The sequence below is a fragment of the Ips typographus genome, linkage group LG14 (genome assembly GCF_016097725.1).
Source record: "Ips typographus isolate SLU linkage group LG14, UJ_Ityp_2.0, whole genome shotgun sequence".
NCBI classification, from domain to species: domain Eukaryota; kingdom Metazoa; phylum Arthropoda; class Insecta; order Coleoptera; family Curculionidae; genus Ips; species Ips typographus.
In genome coordinates, this window is record NC_138435.1 from 3,972,695 (window position 1) to 3,994,110 (window position 21,416).

General features: G+C 34.9%; 1 protein-coding gene across 1 annotated transcript; it reads right to left on the reverse strand.

Moving 5' to 3' along the window:
• Positions 1 to 1,347: 1,347 nt before the first annotated feature.
• LOC145737573 (uncharacterized) lies at positions 1,348 to 2,672 on the reverse strand. Its single transcript, XM_081992296.1, has 4 exons — positions 2,292 to 2,672; positions 2,018 to 2,229; positions 1,630 to 1,789; positions 1,348 to 1,454 (listed from the first exon to the last, which is right to left on the reverse strand). Exons 2-4 carry the CDS (start codon positions 2,111 to 2,113, stop codon positions 1,363 to 1,365), a joined length of 348 nt encoding a protein of 115 aa, XP_081848422.1. The 5' UTR covers positions 2,114 to 2,229; positions 2,292 to 2,672; the 3' UTR covers positions 1,348 to 1,362.
• Between the last annotated feature and the right edge of the window lie 18,744 nt (positions 2,673 to 21,416).

Below are 21,416 nucleotides of genomic sequence, written 5' to 3' on the forward strand. Positions count from 1 at the left end.
TTTCAGTTTGATGTCATATATTTTACGACTGATTTTTTGAAATCTGTAATCGAGATGTTTCTTGTTCATTTTGTTTGTACAACATATCCCTTAGAGGCACGAACAAAAATTGCTCTTTTTTACCCATGTTGCACGTAAAAAATAAAGTCATAATTTTCTTAATTAAACACGTTTATTGGACAAAATGCAACAAAATATAACTTATTTTTCTTTTTTGAACTTAATCTTACACTTAGTAAAATGGCGGGGGGGTGGTACAAATTTAATACAAACAAACAAACAAAATTTATTCGTGCTTACACAAAAGGTTTACACACGTCATAGTCAATGAATATGATAATATAAAAATATTAAATCTATATAATGCTTCATTTATGTGAATACTTATAGCTAAAGAAAAGTCATTAATAAGAAATTCATTGATAGAATAGAATGATTAAATCAAATATTCTTTAATTTTTGTTTTAAATTGCAGAAAAGGTAACAATTTTATGTGAGATGGCAACAGATTGAAGAATTTAGGACCGTAATAAGATATCCCAGTTTTCAATTTATGAATTCTACAAAAGTCCGTATATATATTCCCTGTGGCTCTCGTATGATGATAATGGATGCTTTCGTGTGTGTTGTATGAATTTTCATAATTTTTAACATGTAAGAGACATTGATAAATGTATTCCCAGCGAGCACAGCAATATACCCACGATGTTATGTCATGTAGTAATGTGTACATTGCAACCTCTCATTTTATGTACTATAAACATCGCGTGGATAGACCGACGACTGCCTATTGTCCGCAACCAACCCTTTGACCCAGCGATGTAATTTTAATAACATACTATAGACGTCTAAGTGTGACATATCTGGCACATTGAAAATCGATGTATTTCTAACGTAATAGTTTGAGGTTTTATGAATATACTTATTGAAGATTGGATAGATGTACCATCTGTATATTGCTTCAATATGACGTATACAGTGCTCCGCAATATTCTAGGCCGTGCTCAAATTGAATGTCTTCATAAGAATTTGACTCGTGCGAACAATAAAGCTGGAATTCCACATTGTGAATAATAATCCATTAAGCGAGACTTGTCTAAAATCAGATGTATGAGAAAAATACGCAATGTGGAATCCCAATTTTAGTGTTCGCACGATTCAAACCCCTACGAAAGCGCATTTAATATGTGTGAGCGTGGCCTAATTGAGTTATTTTTCTAGAAATTAACTCATTTTGTTACACTTCTGTTAATTACTAAAAATACAACCTCTGTAATTTTCATAAAATGGTTTATTTGCTTTTGCTTTTAAAATCTATTTTTTTAAATCTTAACTAATTGATGGTTGTAGAACAGCCTCTTCTCACATACGTCGTTGTTTCGTGTGCCGGAGCCACTCTGCAAATATCTCTTCAAAATCTTTTTTAGTGCATTGTGTTTTGTGATGCACCACCCCTAAAACATTTTAATGCATTTTCAGACAGAACCACACACATAATAACAATAAGGTGTAATCTTTGCACGGATAAGAATCAGGTCGATCACGAGTCAAAAATTTATTTTATTTTTAATTCATGGTCAGTACTAATGACCTAACTGAATAAAACCTAAAAGTAAAAGTAATATTTACCATAGGCAATAGTTACAATTTGTAAATGGCCAACTGCATAGTTTTTTTTTCTTCCCAACAAAGAACATTTTTCCGCCACTGCATTTTTAAAAATGGACTTGCAAATCCTCGTTGTGAAGTCTTTTACATCCCCACCTCCAATATTTTTTAAATATAACTTCTGGAACAAAAAAATATTTAGTCAATAAAATTCAAAATCTCTTGCAATAGAGGCATATACAAGTATTGCAAGCTATCACATATCTAAAGTTCTATTATCCCAAAGCATTTTTTGAGTATTGTTTATAAAGTACAATTGAAGTTGCTTTTTCGTATAGAAAACGTGGTTAAAGTCCTGCTACAAAAAAGTGGACCACCCAGTATAATACTAATAAAACTTTTTACTTACATAAGCTGATTCAGTTTCATCGTCCGTGTCCAATTTGGCTTCGAATCTTTCCAAGTCTTCAATGGAAGCCAGTGGCAACACTCCGTCTAGCTGCATTATAGCCCTTGGCTCGTGTTGATGTTTTTGTTTCAATTCGAGCACATCTAACTTGATTTGTGTTAATAAGTTACAAATATTTGCCAATTGATTCTTAATAATAGCAATATCATTTTCTAAAAAAAAAACACTTGTTTAAGATAAATGCGGATATGACAGGATTGCGTTTAAGAAATACCTTCAACTAGTATTGCTTTTGTTATTGCTGATTGGGTTTCAACTGCCGCAGTTGCATGTACCGTTTGGTCTAAAATTTAAATGTTATGTAAGAAAATATAAATTTATAAATCAGTACTATAAAAGGTAAAGCAAATGTACTTTTTAAATCATGCACATGCTCTCAGAAATACTGCTAATAAATATAATATGTAATATTAAAACACTACAAGTAATTTGCTGCAAATGAGAACATTGAAAAGCAAGCAAAGAAAAAAAGTAACTTAAAAGCATGCGATAACACACCAAACACACCAGTAACCATCCTAGTCTGGCTAAAGATGTCATTTCCTCTATTCACCTACAAATTAGTATATTGCATAATATCAAAATAAAATTTGCTAGTAGAATACTTGAAAAACAATTAGCAAAACTTTAAATGTATCCTAACCATTTTAGAAAAAAAAAAAGTTGTATGTATGGTTTGTGTGAATGTTTTGCTTTCAAAAATTACAAAGGTTCAAATATAAATACCTACAGTTTATTGGTCATACAAGACGACAAAATGGTGTTTTAATTTCGAGGGACGATACGAACATATATATACACGAAGGATAATAAATCAAATTTATTTCACTTGAACGGAAACATTAAAAAATGTGGAATTTATATTACTTGAGCGGAAACATTAAAATTGTGGAATGCGGTCGGAGTGCAACTGCAATTATGATGCATTTGCTGAATTGCGAAATAATGTGGAATGTTTTCCAAGTACCGAGGGTCGAAAGGTCGTCACGAGTTGTCGGCTAGACGAGGCCAGGTCTGGGAGTTTTGATTGGTGGAATCAGTGTCTGGAATGCTATAAAAAAGAGGTTGTACCCTAGAGAGGGGTTCAGTTCAGTTCAGTTCAGTCCAGTTCTTTCCAGCCAGTCCAGTTTTGCTGTGCACCACGTTAGTGACCGAACCGCAAATGTCAATTAGACATGTCCGGAACGCTCAAGTAAAGTTAATCGTGAACGCGCTCCAAAGTGACCAGCCTCTCTCCAAGATTCTGTCTTCTATAGAGATGTAAGTATGTTTATTGTACTTCTATGTTGTGTGTTAATTTACGCCTGGTTTATTATAATTTTATTGGGAGTTAGTAACGTTTTCGTTGGGTTAGGAAACCTGTTATTTTATTAGCTAGTAAGTTAGGAGTTGTTAGGTTAAGGTACTTATTCAATAGAACTTGATGGTAGAGTTAACTGTGTTTTATTTTCACGCTGAAACGAGATCCCAGGCAAATAAGTTGAATTAAATTCAACACGTCACGCTAGTCGTGACATATGGTGGAGGCGCCTACGTTTCAGGGTGAAAAAAACATAATTTTTATTTTTTAAAAATAAATCGTTCTATTTAAAATGGGGGGTTCTTCATCGAAAGAAGAAGAAATTATTATTTCTCAAGCGGGTAATAGCGGAGGTATTTCTAATAAAGCGTCTCAAGAAAAAGATAATTCATGGTCAGCTAAGGAAATTTTGATTATTATTTTTTTGTGCATGGGGGTATTAATGCTGGTGTATTTTAGCATTAGAAAGATTATTAGTTTGATGAATAAACAAATTCGCAAAGAAATTGCTAGGAATAATCAAATCGTTTAAATTTTGTCTGAAAACTTGAAAAATCGAAATAATTAAAAATACTGCCAAACATTTCGTATTAATTTTACATGAGAGAACCAAGTGACAAATCACGAGTACGAACTCGCAGTAGAGCTCAAAGTGTATCAGACAAAGAAAAATTTGTTTTGCAACAAGCACTAGCCCAAGGGAAAAACCCCGAAAAAGTCTTAAAAGAGTTGAGAGAGTTTAAACCCGCGCATCATAGCTCAACTGTCGGTTCCTCTGCTTCTGTACAGGCATCGATATCTGCAGGTGCCCCAGAAGTTGACAAAACAACTTCTATTGTCAGTTTAACAAGTAGTGAGGACGAGAACAGCCCTTTCGAAAAAACTGTCGTAAGTGCTCAAATTGAAACCCCGCGAATTCGAACAACCAAAGCTTCCGACTTCCCAAGTTCAGAAAACTAAAGATTCCAAAGCAGGATCACGATCCCCAGAACAGTTTTTTAAGCCAAGAGCTTCATTGAGTAGGACTCCGCCTAAACCGCGAGAATCAGAAGAGTCTTGGCAAGAAAGTCCCTTAGAAGTGGTAGTGCCAGAGCCTACCTCATCCCGCCCCACAGATTTATTACAAGGTTGTAATAATCCTTGCCCACCCCCTGTAATTCGAGAGAGAAACAGTGTGATACGTCCTAACAATCCTGCAGCAATGGCTAACATGACTTTACAGGTAGCTTTGGCTGAGCCAAAAACTCCAGCCACACCAAAGTTTACATGCCCACCTACATTTAACCCATCTATAGACTCTCCCATTATTTTTGTGAATAAATATGAAAAAGCAGCGGTTGCAAACAGCTGGTCGGAAAACCACAAAATTTCCTACTTAGCAAATTTCTTGGAAGGCCCGGCTCAGACTTGGTTTGATGGTTATATTAACGAACCGGCAAACCAGGCAAAGACATGGACAAATATAAAAACGGACTTTTTAAAAGAATTTTCTGGTAAACAGCCACTAAGAAAATTAAAGTTTCGACTAAATACACGAAAACATCAAGACAATGAGGATGTTAAAAAATATTATTTTGATTTACTTGCGTTGGCAACAGAAATCGACCCGACAATGTCTTTTGACATGTTTAGGGACCATTTTGAAAATGGTTTACACCCATCCTACTATGAAATGTATTACTTGCTGAGTTCAGGTAATCAAAATTTTAATGACTTAAAACAGCTAGTGTTAAAGCTGAGTGAGATTAAAGAGAGAACCCTGGTGAATCAGATGACACGTGATACGGCACTGCTTTCCGTGTCCGATGCGTTAAATAACGAGAATCAAATAGTCAGGAGCGGACCGGGAAATACAACAAATTTTCCACGCAGAAATGGCAATCCAAATAGAAATCGAGTCTATTATAATAGTAATAGCACAAGGAGAAATTTCATAGATAACAGGAATGTCGCCAGTAACGGTCCGAACAGGAATTTTGTCAATTATCGTGGAAATTTTACAAGAAATACGCCACCAAGGAACAATGCCATTAATAATGATTCAAATAATGGCGGTCAACGGCCATATTACCAAAATCGGAATATGCAAGGGAATAGAAATAATGAGTACAGAGGTCCAAACTATGGAAACAGAGCACCTTACCGAAATCAAGGTAATAGCTATTTACCTAATACAAGAACACACGATGGACGCATTAGATGCATTAATTGCAAAAGAATTGGGCATGCATCGTGCAACTGGAATGCAAACAGTTCCAGAAATAATTCAGATAACCGTCGAAATGATCGGGTATATCAAAACCCAAACGAAAGAGGACAATTTCGTCAATAGGAAGCCCTAACGAGATTGTCCACCTGTCATCAAAGGGCGTCAAAGGAGGGTTATTGTATGTGCATTTAAAAGTAAATAATCAAGAAAATGTAAATGTCGTTCTAGACACCGGAGCGTGTAAAAATATTGTGGATTTAAATTATATTAATAACATGTATCCTTTGGAAAATGATGTTGAATTAATTACTGCAGGCAGTTACCCTCTTACACCTATTGGAAATTCACAAGTGACTATTGAAGTTAATAATAAAGAGATACGCGTTGAAGCATTAGTGGTAAAAAATTTGTCCAAAGCTCTAATTTTGGGACATAACTTTTTGACGACGACAAAGTCAGTCATTGACTATAATAACAATAAAGTAACATTGCAGCATGGTTCGGACAAATTAATCCTAAATTTTGGAGATTATGATTCAACTGAAGAATGCGAGCCACAGCAAGATTTGTTCGTAAACATAGCAAACGAGCCAACAGTAAATTCCCTAAAAATTACTGTCGCCAACGATTACGTGTTGAAGCCCGGGAATGATATAATTACCCGATTGAACTTGAACCTACGACCGTCTGACTTAGCGGAATATTGTTTTATTGAGAAAGACAGTTTTTTACGACCGAGAGGTCTTATTTGCGTAGGATTACCGTTTTTGCAGAATGGACATTTTTATATTAAGCTTAAAAATGTCGGTCATCGTAGAATTTTTGTAATAAAAAATTCCACGATTGGTAATCTCGAGAAAACAATTAAAATGGACATGACAAAAATTCCAGTTTGTTGTATTAATGAAACCGAAAATGATGAAGAAATAATTACCATGAATGACCATAATCTAAGTAATATAACAAACTTAGGATTACAGAATAAATTGCAAACGCTACTTGCGGAGTATAGTGACGTTTTTTCAAAAACACCAAAATATATGGGGAGAACAGATGTAATTGAACACGAAATTGACGTAGGAAATGCTAAACCTATAAAACAAAAACCTTACAAAGTAGCACAAAAAGAAAGAGAGATAATAGATAAGCAAATAAGGGAAATGGAACAATACGATATAATAAGCCAAAGTAACTCGCCCTGGGCAAGTCCCGTCGTATTAGTAAAGAAAAAGTCTGGAGAGACGCGATTTTGTGTTGATTATCGCAAGTTAAACAATGTAACAGTAAAAAATTCGTGGTCAGGATCTAATATTGAGGATATTTTGACTTACTTAGGAAACGCACAGTATTTCTCATCGTTAGACATGTATTCAGGTTATTGGCAAGTCAAAGTAAAAGAAGAAAGTAAGCCACTTACTGCCTTTACAGCGCCAGGTCACGGATTATGGGAATTTAATGTAATGCCTTTTGGATTGTGCAATGCCCCGGCAACATTCCAACAATTAGGGGATGTAGTGTTTAGAGATTTAAAATGGAAAGAAGTTTTAATTTACATGGACGACATTATAATTTTTTCTGAAACAATAGATGAACATTTGGAAAAATTACGTAAAGTTTTCAATAGACTTCGAAGTGCAGGCCTAACGTTAAAACCTAAAAAATGTGAATATCTAAAAGAAAAAATGAATATTCTTGGTTATACAATTTCGACAGATGAAATTTTTCCTGATAAATCAAAATTAGTTTCAATTGAAAATTTTCCAAGGCCAAAAAATGTAAAAGGTATACAAAGCTTTTTAGGACTTTGTAACTATTACCGGAAGTTTATAGAAAATTTTGCAAAAATTGCACGCCCCTTACATGATCTGACAAAGAAACAGAATAAATTTGATTGGCAGGACATACATGACATAGCGTTTAAAAAACTAAAACAGAAATTGATTAGTGAACCAGTGTTGGCACATTTTCAGCCAAACAAAGGGTGTGAATTAAGGGTAGATGCATGTAAAGATGGACTAGGAGCTATATTGTTGCAGGAAGACACGGAACATAAGTTACACCCTATTGCTTACGCAAGCAGAAGTCTTAGCAAAGCGGAGAAAAATTATTCCATAACTGAATTAGAAGGATTGGCGGTTATATGGGCACTTTCATACTTAAGACACTTTATTTATGGTAAACCTGTAAAAATCGTAACTGATCATCATGCTTTGTGTTGGCTAAAGACATTGAAAGATGCCACAGGTCGTTTAGCCAGGTGGTCATTAAAACTGTCAGAATTTGATTACACGGTGTGCCATAAATCAGGGATTGCGCACAAAGACGCTGACTGTGTAAGTAGATATCCGGTACTGCAACCAGATACGGACAAACACGATGTTGAAGAAATACCAACATTTATTTTGGATACTCGTAATATTGAGGAGTTACAGAAGAAAGATGAAAAAATTTTTCAAATAATAATGACAATCAAAAACCCGGAAGATGCTACAATTGGTTTACGTAAGCAGGCAAAAAACTTCAGGATTGAATCAGGAATTTTATACCGAGTAAATCCGAATGATTTAGGTCGAGATAAGCTATTAGTAATACCGCAACAGTTAGTGGGAGAAATTTTGTATTCTCACCATTCGGAACCGCTGAGTGGTCATTTGGGAATAGCGAAAACGCTATCAAAAATTAAGCAACGGTATTATTGGCAAGGGTTGCAAAAAGATGTTGAGAAATTTGTTAAGGGTTGTCAAGATTGTCAAGCTAGGAAAGGTCAGCAAAATCAAAAGCCGATAGGATTTTTACACACAATTCCTGTCGGAACACCATTTGAAAAGGTGGGAATTGACCTTTTAGGCCCTTTCCGCCGAAGTAGCAATGGTAAAACCATGATAGTGGTAGCAACAGACTATGCAACACGTTGGGCAGAAACTGAGGCGTTACCGAGTGGAAAAGCAGGGCCCGTAGCAAAATTTATTTTGGAAAAAATAATTACGAGACATGGAGCGCCTAAGGAGTTATTAAGTGACAGAGGAAAAGTATTTCAATCAGAATTGGTGACGAAACTATTGAAAGAAATGGGCACTACAAGCCAATTTACAACGGCATATCATCCAGCGACAAATGGTCTTACGGAGCGATTTAATAAGACTCTTGCAAATATGTTGGCAATGTACACCAATACAAATCAGTCAAATTGGGACCAATACTTACCACATGTAACTTTTGCCTATAATTCAGCGAAACAAAACAACACGCAGTTCTCGCCCTTTATGTTAGTATATGGACGAGAACCTATTTTACCAACTGAAGCAAACATTATGCCGCATACTGAATCTCTTAATAGCAATCAAATGAGGGAAACTAGTCTGGCAATACGTAATTTTGCTGCTGAAAACATAAAAAGACGACAAAACATAGATAAACTTCGTTATGATTGTAAACATCGGCATATGGAATTTAATGAGGGTGACCAAGTGAAAGTTTTCACCCCGATAAGGAAAGTTGGGAAAAGTGAAAAATTGCTGCTTAGGTGGTTCGGACCTTATTATATAAGACGAAAGAAGTCAGACGTGGACTATGAGATACAGAAGGGCAGATCAGATAAAGCAAAAAGAGAAGTTGTGCACGTAAGCAGAATATTACCCTATTATGATCCCTGGACCCCAGAATGCACGCCTTTATAAGAGGACAAGATGGGAAAGACACACGAAAGAGACAACTTTAAACAACTAAAGAGTATATTAAAATATATATAAAAAACAAACTTAATAGTAATTGAAATTAATGGTGCAATTGGCACCACTAATTATTATGGTGGCTCCATGCCCAGGGGCAGGAGCCTTTCTATCAGCAGGCTGCGGAGCAGTCCCGTTTTCCGGAGCGGGCTCCTCGGCTTGGGCCGGGGGTGTCGCTGGCCTCGACGGGTCAGGAGACCCCCACGGGTTGCTTTGCTGGGAGGATGGTTGGGAACCCCGTCCGCTTGATATACGTCCGAGAAGGACAGCCCAAGGCAAGTAGGGCGGCGATACGCCACCCGCGCGCGCACTATCAGGGGTTGGGGTAAAACGTGGAGGTGAATTGTCTATGAAATAGGAAAAAAAAAAACGTGAGGTTACATACCCTACGAGTAATGAGCTAAAGAGCACAGATCAACTTACCGCCCATGACTATTTAAACAATCTGGAAACACAAACTGGAAAAACAAAGGGGAAATTAACAACGAAAATTTCGCTGCAGTAGAAACAACTTCGGTCACTCACGCTCACAGAGAAAGTGACTGGAGACGAAAAAATAAAGGACCGCTTCGTCCATAAAATGACAAAACTGCTGTGAATGCAGTGCTGTATAAGTGAAATAAATAAACGATAATAAGGCACCGTCTATCCCTAACTGACATAAAGATTGTATTGAAGTGAAAATATTACGTTTGTTGGGTACAAACTTCACATACCGAGTTGTACCTAAATTTGAAGTTACTGAGCTCAGGGGTTTTTATTCTCTTATCCGCGTCTGAATTTAATGGCCAATTGAAAGATTCACCAACGGATATTAGTCTAATTTTCCGCAGTTACGTCAAAAGTGTGTAAAATGATTATCTAAGCGCGCGTGTTACAATTTATTTGAATACAATGGAAAAAATGATATAATTAAAATGGCATACTTAGACAAAAAAAAAATACGATGGACGTAAAATATATCGGGAAATGCCATAGGTGCCGAACAAGTAGATACTTGAATAAATATAAATGTCAGGGGTATGTGATATTGGGGGGATAGACAGATTAAAATAACGAGTTTTCGTTTTATTTTAATGTTGGATATTTTTGAATACCAGCATAATGTATTAGGTCGAAACAAATGCATCAATAATATGCAACCGCACGCTGACACAAGCGTTACCCTGACCTACCTCAAAACCGCTGCCAAGACGAAATGAACCGAGTATAGGTTGTTTACACTACTTAGGTGCATTTCAGAACATGGGGTCGTTAGACAACCATAAATTTTATTTTGTGTTTACGTTTTGATAATTTACTTTTTTATTTTTGTTTACAGACAATCTAGGGGAGAAGCAATCAAACATTATCGTCAATTTAGTTTTGTTTTTGGATAAATAAAATATTTCTCCGCACGGATTTGAAATAAAGTTAGAATGTTAATGTTGAATATGTTCCAGTTTTTACAGCAATTTAGTTGATATGGAAATTGGGACATTAGTTAAACATATGCAAAAGTTATTGCAATCGGTTCGAAGTATACCGGTGAATAAAATTCACTCGGTTAAAGGTTATTGATTTAATTGAGATATAAAAGAAATATGCGCGTAATATTATATATTATTATCTGTTGTTATTAAGCCTTAAGTAGCACATACTAACCTTTTGTCTTATATTTCATGTAACACTGAGGACTATGTAAGAAGGAAGCAGACTATGATGAGCCATTATTGTTATTGGAACTCACGATGGGCCTGTACGTTGATACGGAGGTCCAAGCTAGCCGAATCATCGATTGAATAATCAACCCACACCACAAACATTTATGGAACAGTGATCATAATGGTGTTCAGTGATGTGAGATGCGAAGTTTGGCTCATAGGACTAAGCCTCTATTAAACTTTTCTCAGTGTTGCAGTATTTTTTGTTGTTTTGCCATTGCCAGAACCGAATAGATTTAGGGTAAATAAAAGTACATAATATTGTTTATGTATAGTTACTGGAGAGGAAAGATTGTATTAGGATAAGTACTAACTTATTATTAAGAAATGATTGTAAACTTAACTGAGTACTATGGAATACTCACATATGTAAACCTACTAACCATTTATCATATTACCATCGTATGTACACATGTAACTTTTAAATTTGTGTTAGGCTAACGATATATTGTTACTATTGTTACAATTTTTAATTATTGTTCATATAAAACTGGGGACCAGTTTTTCTGGGGCGGAGGCATATGTCACGGATGGAAAATGCATTAATTCAAAAGATGGACTTATTAACTTAAAAACATAAGAGTATTCGAGGATTGCGAAATATTAAGCGCACGAGCCAAGGTCGCACCATGATGCATCGAGTGTGTCATGCACCAGGTGCATTGTATCGGTGATGAGTCACCACCACCTGCTTTACAGAAATGTGAAAAACAAGCGACAATAACAAACTACGTCAGCCGATCAATCGGGTATAAAATACGCCGATTTTAGCAGTGTGGTAGGAGTGTGTGCACCAATCGGCGGTAGCGCGACCAGCTGACCCAAGAAGACGAAATGTCGACTCTCCTCGAGAAAAGATCAAGTTAAGTAGTCCGTTCTCCAAAGTTGTTCCAGCGCGAAAGTGACCAAGCCAGCCGCCAGAAAATGCTAAGTCCTTATGAGAGCTTATGAGACTATGTAAGTACAATCGTTAAATTGTCAACTTTAGTGTGTTTATGTCCGTATTGCGCAAACCCATTTGTGTATACTATATTAAATAGATTTAAGTGTTTAATAGAAAACTCAGTGTTTGATTCCATCCTTAAAACTGAGATCTCGGCGCGACGTTTAACGTCGTGAGTCAGTTTAATTAATGAATCCAGAAGAGCTCATAAATTAAACGTGACAATATGTCCTTGTTTCAAGATACAATAAGTAATCAAGTAACCTATTATTCCCCACACCACTGTTCGTCGTGAAGATAGCGCCACAACCAAGTCTTCGTCAGGTCAGTCGTACAACTCTATTCAGTTGACAGGCCCTACTATTCAAGAAGATTTAGTGTCCATCATGCTTCGATTTATTCAACATTCGTATGTTATTTCAGCGGACATTTGCAAAATGTATCGGCAAATAATTGTTAACGACGAATTAATTAATTTTCGAACCCAGAAGATAAACTTCAGACATTTTCTCTTAATACAGTGGTTTATGACACTGCAAGTGCTCCATTTCTTGCAACCAGGTGCCTCATGCAGCTCGCATTCGACCACAAGAGTTCTCATCCTCAAGCTTCAGAAGTAATTCGGAGAGATTTCTAAGTTAATGACCTTCTGTCAGGAGCAAATTCAGTTGCAGAAGTTCTCCAGTTACAACAGCAAGTCAGTACTATATTATCCTCTGCAGGTTTCGAATTAAGGAAGTACAAATCCAATGACTAACATCCTAAATCAGTTAGATGGTTCTTCATCCAATGATACATTTTATTTTTGCACTTCAGAAACAAGTAAAATTCTAGGAATGTTTTGGTCATCCAATACTGATTCATTGTCCTTTTCAATTGATCAAGTCCCACATGAAAGATGTGTTAGCAAACGCGCAATTCTATCAGAAACAGCACGAATTTTCGATCCGATTGGATTGCTTGGTCCTATAACAGTTCGTGCAAAAATATTCTTGCAACAGGAATGGTCTTGGGTTTACCTTGGAATCAAGAGGTTCCCCAAGATGCTTATTGAAACGCAAAATGAAACCAGACTTCATCGTTCTGGCCAATGGACACAACCTTCTCATCGTCAATTCAAATTGAAGACTTACCAGAGGTTAGGAAAAATCTTCGTGCTTTTGTACACAGTGAAACTCCGAAATCTGAATTATTTCCCTTTCAAAGATTCTCTTCATTTACGCGAATTACACGAGTTATGACTTACTGCTTAAGATTTATTAGCAATTGCAGAAAGTCAAAGACTAAATTTCATGAATCAGTGACGTTGGCCGATATTCGTCAAGCTGAAACTAAGTTAGTTATGCTTACCCAGCAGGAGACCTTTGAAGAAAAATTCAGAGAGCTTTCTAAAACAGGTTGTGTAAAAAATTCGAGCAAGTTACTCAGCCACACTCCGTTTCTCAGTGACAACATAATTCGGGTCGGTGGTCGTCTCAGACATTCTTCGTTTTCCGTCGAGAAAAGGCATCGAGCATTGCTAGATAAACGACACCATCTTACATATCTCATTTTCAGAGTCAAACATTTCAAACATTTTCACTGCGCGTCTCAAACATTACTAGCTGATGTAAGAGAGAACTATTGGGCAATTGCAGGAAAAAAACCTTGCAAAGCGAGTTGTCCGAGAGTGCATAATATGTTTCAACTTTCGACCAAAATTCATTCATCCATTGATGGGAAATTTGCCCCAGTCAATAATCTCTCCTGGAACCTTACCCTTTTCTGAAGTTGGAGTTGATTTCGGTGGGCCCTTTTTCTATAAAAGTAATCAAGGTCGTGGAAGTAAACTTTACAAATGCTATTTGTGTTTATTCATTTATCTAACTGTTAAGGCTGTGCACTTAGAGCTGGTTACTGATCTAAGCACTCAAGCATTTTTGCAAGCCTTTCAGCGGTTTATGTCCAGAAGAGTTACCTCTTACCAAATAACGTTTACTCGGACAATGGTAGCAACTTCGTAGGGGCCCACAACAAACTTAAAGAGTTGGGCCAATTCTTAAAAACAGAAAAATCAGACTTAGTCAACCAACTGGGAGTTGACCTTGGTATTGTCACGTTTAAATTGAAAAGCCCTTTTGGCCCAACAAGTTAAACGAGACGTGCGTTTATTACTTTAATAAACGCCTTTACCGAGATCTTGTTTCAGAGGTAGAATCAAACCACTTGGTAGAAAAATATAATTTAATAACTAAATAATAGTTAAAACTAATTGACAAAATGGTTGGTTTATCAACTTGGTGAATCGGAATAAAACCTTCAACATAATTCCCAAAGTAACACTTTAAACAATACCTTTTACATGCACAAAATATTACAATAACAAATCTGTACTTACATTTGTTAAACAATTATGAGGGCAGCTTCGTGGAGGGTTTGGCACTCGCGATTTATTATAGTTTAAGAGATGGTTTACTATTTAATTAATTTGTAAACCCGGTGCGGGTTGCAGAATTCAGGACGACTACATTCTGTGGCGTGAGCGGAGTCTTCTGGCTAGGTACTGCCTTCTCCGACGTGGTGCACAGCAAAACTGGATTGATTGGAATGAACTGATTGAATTGAACTGAACTGAACTGAACCCCTCTCTAGGGTGCAACCTCTTTTTTATAGCATTCCAGACACTGATTCCACCAATCAAAACTCCCAGACCTGGCCTCGTCTAGCCGACAACTCGTGACGACCTTCGACCATCGGTACTTGGAAAACATTCCACATTATTTCGCAATTCAGCAAATGCATCTTAATTGCAGTTGCACTCCGACCGCATTCCACAATTTTAATGTTTCCGCTCTAGTAATATAAACATGTTTTAATGTTTTCGTTCAAGTAATAAATTTGATTTATTATCCTTCGTGACATTTGCCCCTCCTCCATGAAACTGGCCCTCCAGTTTAAACTAAGAGAGGTAACTCCTACATTTGACAATGCTAATTATTAATCTAGTTATCGCTAGCCTTATATAAAATTCATCTTATTATAATATTATTAGAAAAATGGAGTAAGAGAAAATTTTGATTTTAATTTTAATTTTCTTTTTCATATATTTTCTAAAAAGCTTACTTTCTCCATTTTCCGTCATCGCTTCGTCGTACCTAAAAATTATAGTAATCCTAATCATTAAACTAACCCTTAAATTAACATAACACATTTGAAATCTTGGGGAGCGCTTAACTACGCACCATATACTTCAATATACGCAGTTTTGATTTTGCGATTTGTATTGCGCCATTGTTCGCACAAAAATGTTTGTCACAATCATAAATCGCCCTGTCCATGACTTTGTCCCTCATTGGTCACCAAATAGTACAGTAGTTGAAGTCTAGCAATGTCAATTTCATAGTCCTTCCTGCTTAAGTTTGATTAACATCACGTGGTTGACGTTGGTGATAAGGTTAAGTGTCATCTTTATTGGTCTTCCAATACTGGCTTTGCACAGCGTCACTTAGTACATTGGCTCCTTATGGCTCCCTCAAGTGCATGGTTTGTTTACATATAATGAAAACAAGAACAAAGGTTAATATGTGTTCATTAAGGCCTAATATACTTATATTAAAATTCTAATTTGCATGCAATCTTGCGTATTACTTTATAAAGTTAATTGACATGTAAAAATAATCGGGAATCCGGTCCTGAAACTAAAAAGTTTGAACTCCGTAAATATAAACGACTCGCTCTAGACGCTCTAGTTTTCATGTTATGGAAAGTAGAACGTATTTGCCTGTTTCAAAAAATACAGAAACATTAACCGTTTCTAATTAACTTCAAATCCTTTTGGAGAAGATTTTTTTTATCAAAAATTGGATGTAATGTCCTCAATCAAATGCTTTTCCCTCATTGATTTCTGTAAAAATAAAAATATGTTATTAGTATGCAAACGCAAGTATTAAATGATTAACTTAAATCATTTCTGGCTTGGTTTATTTTTAATAAAAAATAAACTCTGATTATTGCATTACCACAAATTTGCATTGTCCGTCTTAGTTTCACTTTGCCTTACTAAGCGGAATCAAGGCTAAAGTTTATCATCATTCGGATTATCAGCCGGACGATAAGCAGCGATGTTCGCTTTTGCTTTAGTCCAAGAGCTGATGTATTTTTGTGTGTAACTTTTTATTTCGTGTGGTATAATTCAAAATATACCATGTATCTGTCTTACTATTTTCCAAATAGTATAAAAACCAGCATCGGTAATAAGTAGTCTGTTGACATTTTGACCGTGCAATCCAGTCTTTATTTGTCAATGTTCAATAAGTATTTAGCCCAGCTTTGTTTCATAAAGTCTTCAATCAATCGATTTACTCATACAATGAAAAATCACGATATAAAACGTGACATAAGTGACACAAGTGTACACTTCTTCACTTTTATAATAACAATGGCAATTTTTCTTAATAATTATTCTCATATGCTAAAAATTTGCATGTCAAAATGAAATTACAATGATATTTATCCATACGCAGTTTTTGTGAACGTTCGTACCGCGATGACTTAAATAACAAAGTGATCACCATCTGCCTGCGGCATAAGAAAAGAATTATCTAATCAAAAAAAAACAAAATATATCCTACTGTAGGATAATTCATTTAAGCAAATAAAAATTAAAAATTTTTATAACTTAATTATGAGCATTTTGACTTTATCGGGCTTGTAACTTGTAACTTTGAATTATTCATCAGTTCAATATTTGTTTCAAAAGTAGTCGTAGTCAGTCTGCTAGAAATTTGTACAACTTATTGTACATCGTAATGAGACGATCCTATAAACGGAATTAAGGTAAACGATTAAAGCAACTAATACGCAAACTTCCAGGATAACGTATAACCGGTTGCTGTCAGGAATAGGAATCTCCGTTGCCTGAAAATATTGACAAATTTGCTACTTTATATGGACCTTTTTATATCCGAGTTTAAAGAAGTCTAGTATCGATTTGCTTCAAAGACCCAATTTTCAAAACCTAATAAACGTATGTATAAGGTTTCATCATTCAATTATTTCAGCCTGCTATTAGTTTCGCATTCAAAAATGCTTTTGGTTTGTTCTTTGAGAAAAAATCATGCACCGCCCTAACATCGAAAACAGCAAACAGTATCTTAGTTTTTAAGATTTGAGATTTAGTGCTGTGTGGCACTAAAACAAATATCTCTCAACATGTACAGACCTTTCTGTATCAGAAACTTCTCAACTGAGAAGGGAAAAATCAGAAACAACTACTTTGAGAGCTAATACTCCTACCAACATTGAATTATACTGTTTTTTCTGTTGAATTCTTGAGTATTTAAATTACTCCTTTATAAAAGATACCAATATTTTTTCATTGGCAATCCAGTAATTATTTTATTTAATCATGAATCTTGAGCTGGACATCTTCGTACAGATGCACCAAAAATAGTTCAACTGCATGTAAGTTGAAACTTTAGTACTCATAAAACTCATTACAACGGGTCGGTTAAAGAAACAAACTCTATGTGCCACTTACATAATAAGGTATTACGCTCAGCTAGCGTTTTTCACCTCAATTAAATAGCAGGTTAAAATTATTTAACAGGTTGAAATTCAGCAGAAATAAAGTAAAAATAAAATCACATTATTATGATGTGTGGGTCCTATCGTCTCATTCGAGTAGTATGTGTGTTGAATGTTTTAAATATCACTTCAGAAATACTTTATTACAAATGTATCATTTACCATTCGTATTCAAAAAAATAACTTGGGTCACTTTTTAAATCAGTTGTCATTTTTTTCCATAGTAAAATCAAGTTTAATTATTATTAGCCAATGCAACATTTCGACTTGTTATTCCATGTAGGTAAATTATCATGTGCATTTTAGAAAAAAAAAAAAAACATTAAAATTCATCAATCAGCAGTTTTCTTATCGACACCTTCGCGGCGATGCGACGAGACGAGTGCAATAAAGCAAGTCGGTCACACCGGCACGCGGCGTCAAATACAACTAATTAGTCTGCTTTACTTTATTTTCCACTAATGTCGCGATTTTTGTAAGCAACCAAATAATAACCTTCGATTTTTTATGTACTCTTAGTTTTGAACGGTGGAAACATATGGAAATCCTCTTTAAACTCTGCACTATGCTTTTATTTAAAACGGGTACCTACACATAATAAGTAAATAATTATTTGACGACAATTAGAAGTTTCATTTAGCGCATCGGCACATTTTTTGTCGTTATCGGGAATGCTTGACCTCGACATCGAAATAACACAATCCGCTTTTATTTTTAACTTCCCATTTAGAAGACATCTAAAAATTAATTTAATAGCATGCTGCAGTATGTAAAATTAAATTTTTTCTCCAAACTATTTGATTTTTTTTTTTTTATTTATTTATTTTTTTTTTTTAGCTTAAATTTTATACAAACTTTTACTAAATAGAAATGCTAAAAGCACCCATTTTGCTTTGAATATTGTAATCCACAAAATTCGTATACTGGGAATGTTACATTTTTTAATTCGACTTGGTCAGCTGTGTCTCTATTTTGGTGTGAAGTTTTATGAGTTGATTTAAACATCGCAACGTTTCTTCGATAATCAATATTATCGATTTCATTTATGTTACTTGTCTGTAAATTAGGATGTAACATTTTCGATTGAACAGGAAAATCGGACTGAAACTTATTAGCAGTTTTTGATTTGCGTTTTTCTGAAATGCATAACATTGAATCCTTTTTCGTATTTGTATTGATTGATTCATTAACGTCGAATTTACCTATAACAGAATGCTTTAAAATAGGAACTGTTCTAAATCCCTTATTGACAATTTTAATGTATAAATTGTGCCCATTTTGCAAAAATGGTGTGTCTACACACAGATTTCTTGGACATAAATAACTGTCTCTTTTAATAAAAATGCATTTCGTTAAATCAGGTATATTATTCGCGGTTTTCAATCTTAACGTTATTTGCGTATTTGGTTTTACTTTCGAGCAACTTTTAATTTTATTACAGGTTTTACTGTGTTTTTGACGTCAGAAATTTCTACACCCATTAGATACTCTTTCTGAACTTGGTTTTTAGATGTAACATCTAAATCAGGTCGATTGAAATTAACTCTTACTTTATCGTTGTTTGTTGAAAAACTCAAAATATTTTTATTGTAATCAATCATTGCGTTAAAATTTGATAAAAAATTATGTCCCAAAATTAGAGGTTTAGAAAGATTTTTCACTACTAATGCTTCAATATCCAACTTTATGTTGTTAATTTTTAGAGTTACTTTCGAAGTACCAACTGGGTTAAAAGTATAACCTCCTACCGAAGTTAATTGGATTTTCTCTGATGATAAAGACATGTTAGTTATAAGATTTAAATCAATTAAGTTTGGTTCACATCCTGTGTCTAAAATTACATCAAACAAATTGTCTTCGTTATTTATTGAAGCTTTGATTGACAATAAATTGCTATCTTTACTGTTTGTCGAGTTTAGAGCAACTTCATCCACACTTAACATTGAGTTTTCACATTTACTAGGATTCTGATGTGTAGAAAAATTCTTATTTTGTCCAAAATGGTAAAACTTGTTGCTACCTCGATTAAAATTTTTACATTTTGATGAATAATTATTTCTGGTATTACTATTTCTTATACCTCGATTTTGATCAAGCCTAGAATAATTTTGCTTTTCTTGTGACACATTTCGATAGTAGAAATCATTTTTCTTTAACTTGGTCCCTTTGTAATTATTATTTTCACAATAATTGTTGGACTGAAATTCACAATTTTGAGAATACTTATTTGGCCAAGTACGATTAGTACTGTATTTGTCAAATTTGTTTTTCAACCGATCATTACGAGACCGAAAATTCATTCCGTCCGAAATGTAAAATTTACTTTGCCGATTCATTTGATTAAATAATACACGCTCTTTAATATCACTTATTTTCAAGACTAGTTGGTTTAAATCACTCAAATTTTTATTATTAGAGCTTAGCAAATAATACATTTCAAAACACGACGGATTTAAACCGTTTTCAAAATAATCTCTAAAAGTTTCAAAAGACATGTCTGGGTTAATTTCATTTGCCAAGGTAAGTAAGTCATAATAATAAGTTTTAATGTCTTCATTGTCCCGATGTTTACGCGTGTTTAATCTAAATTTCAGTTTACGAAATGGTTGGTCACCTGCGAATTCTTTTAGAAAATCTGTTCGAATTATTGCCCAAGTATTCAAAACATTTTTTGGATCATTTACATATTTTTGATACCAAACTTGTGCTGGTCCGTCCAAATAATTATTAAAATATGAAATCTTTAAAGAATAAGTCCAGTTGTTTAATCTTGCGGACTTTTCATATTTATTTAAAAATGTAATGGGGCAATCACTTGATGGATTAAACGTAGGTGGACACGTAAATTTAGGGATGGCCGGGGTTTTTGGTTCGGCCAGTGCTGTACCTAAAGTTATATTAGCCATTAATTTCTTGACCTTTTTTAACATAAGACACGATCGTATCAGTAATACTGACTTGCTTTTAACAATTTAGCAAACAAATATTCAAAATGACAATGTAGGACAAAATTAATTATGCAAAAAGAAAAATATATTTTTGTTTTAAAGAGGTAATTTTCATTCACGATAAGAAAAATCAAAAATATTTTTTCTGGTTTAAAAATTCACTTTTTTTTTTTTTAGCAGTGTTTTTCATCTACTTGAAACAATTCTACCAAATGTCATTCTGACACAAAATCGGCACCTCCACCAAATGTCACGTTTAAATTGAAAAGCCCTTTTGGCCCAACAAGTTAAACGAGACGTGCGTTTATTACTTTAATAAACGCCTTTACCGAGATCTTGTTTCAGAGGTAGAATCAAACCACTTGGTAGAAAAATATAATTTAATAACTAAATAATAGTTAAAACTAATTGACAAAATGGTTGGTTTATCAACTTGGTGAATCGGAATAAAACCTTCAACATAATTCCCAAAGTAACACTTTAAACAATACCTTTTACATGCACAAAATATTACAATAACAAATCTGTACTTACATTTGTTAAACAATTATGAGGGCAGCTTCGTGGAGGGTTTGGCACTCGCGATTTATTATAGTTTAAGAGATGGTTTACTATTTAATTAATTTGTAAACCCGGTGCGGGTTGCAGAATTCAGGACGACTACATTCTGTGGCGTGAGCGGAGTCTTCTGGCTAGGTACTGCCTTCTCCGACGTGGTGCACAGCAAAACTGGATTGATTGGAATGAACTGATTGAATTGAACTGAACTGAACTGAACCCCTCTCTAGGGTGCAACCTCTTTTTTATAGCATTCCAGACACTGATTCCACCAATCAAAACTCCCAGACCTGGCCTCGTCTAGCCGACAACTCGTGACGACCTTCGACCATCGGTACTTGGAAAACATTCCACATTATTTCGCAATTCAGCAAATGCATCTTAA

Coding starts and splice junctions, on each gene's coding strand:
- LOC145737573 (XM_081992296.1), bottom strand. CDS start 2,113: ATGCAGCTAGACGGAGTGTTGCCACTGGCTTCCATTGAAGACTTGGAA. Junction 1,790..2,017: donor ATGAAACTGAATCAGCTTAT/GTAAGTAAAAAG, acceptor TTTTTGTTCCAG/AAGTTATATTTAAAAAATAT. Junction 1,455..1,629: donor AATTGTAACTATTGCCTATG/GTAAATATTACT, acceptor AAAATGTTTTAG/GGGTGGTGCATCACAAAACA.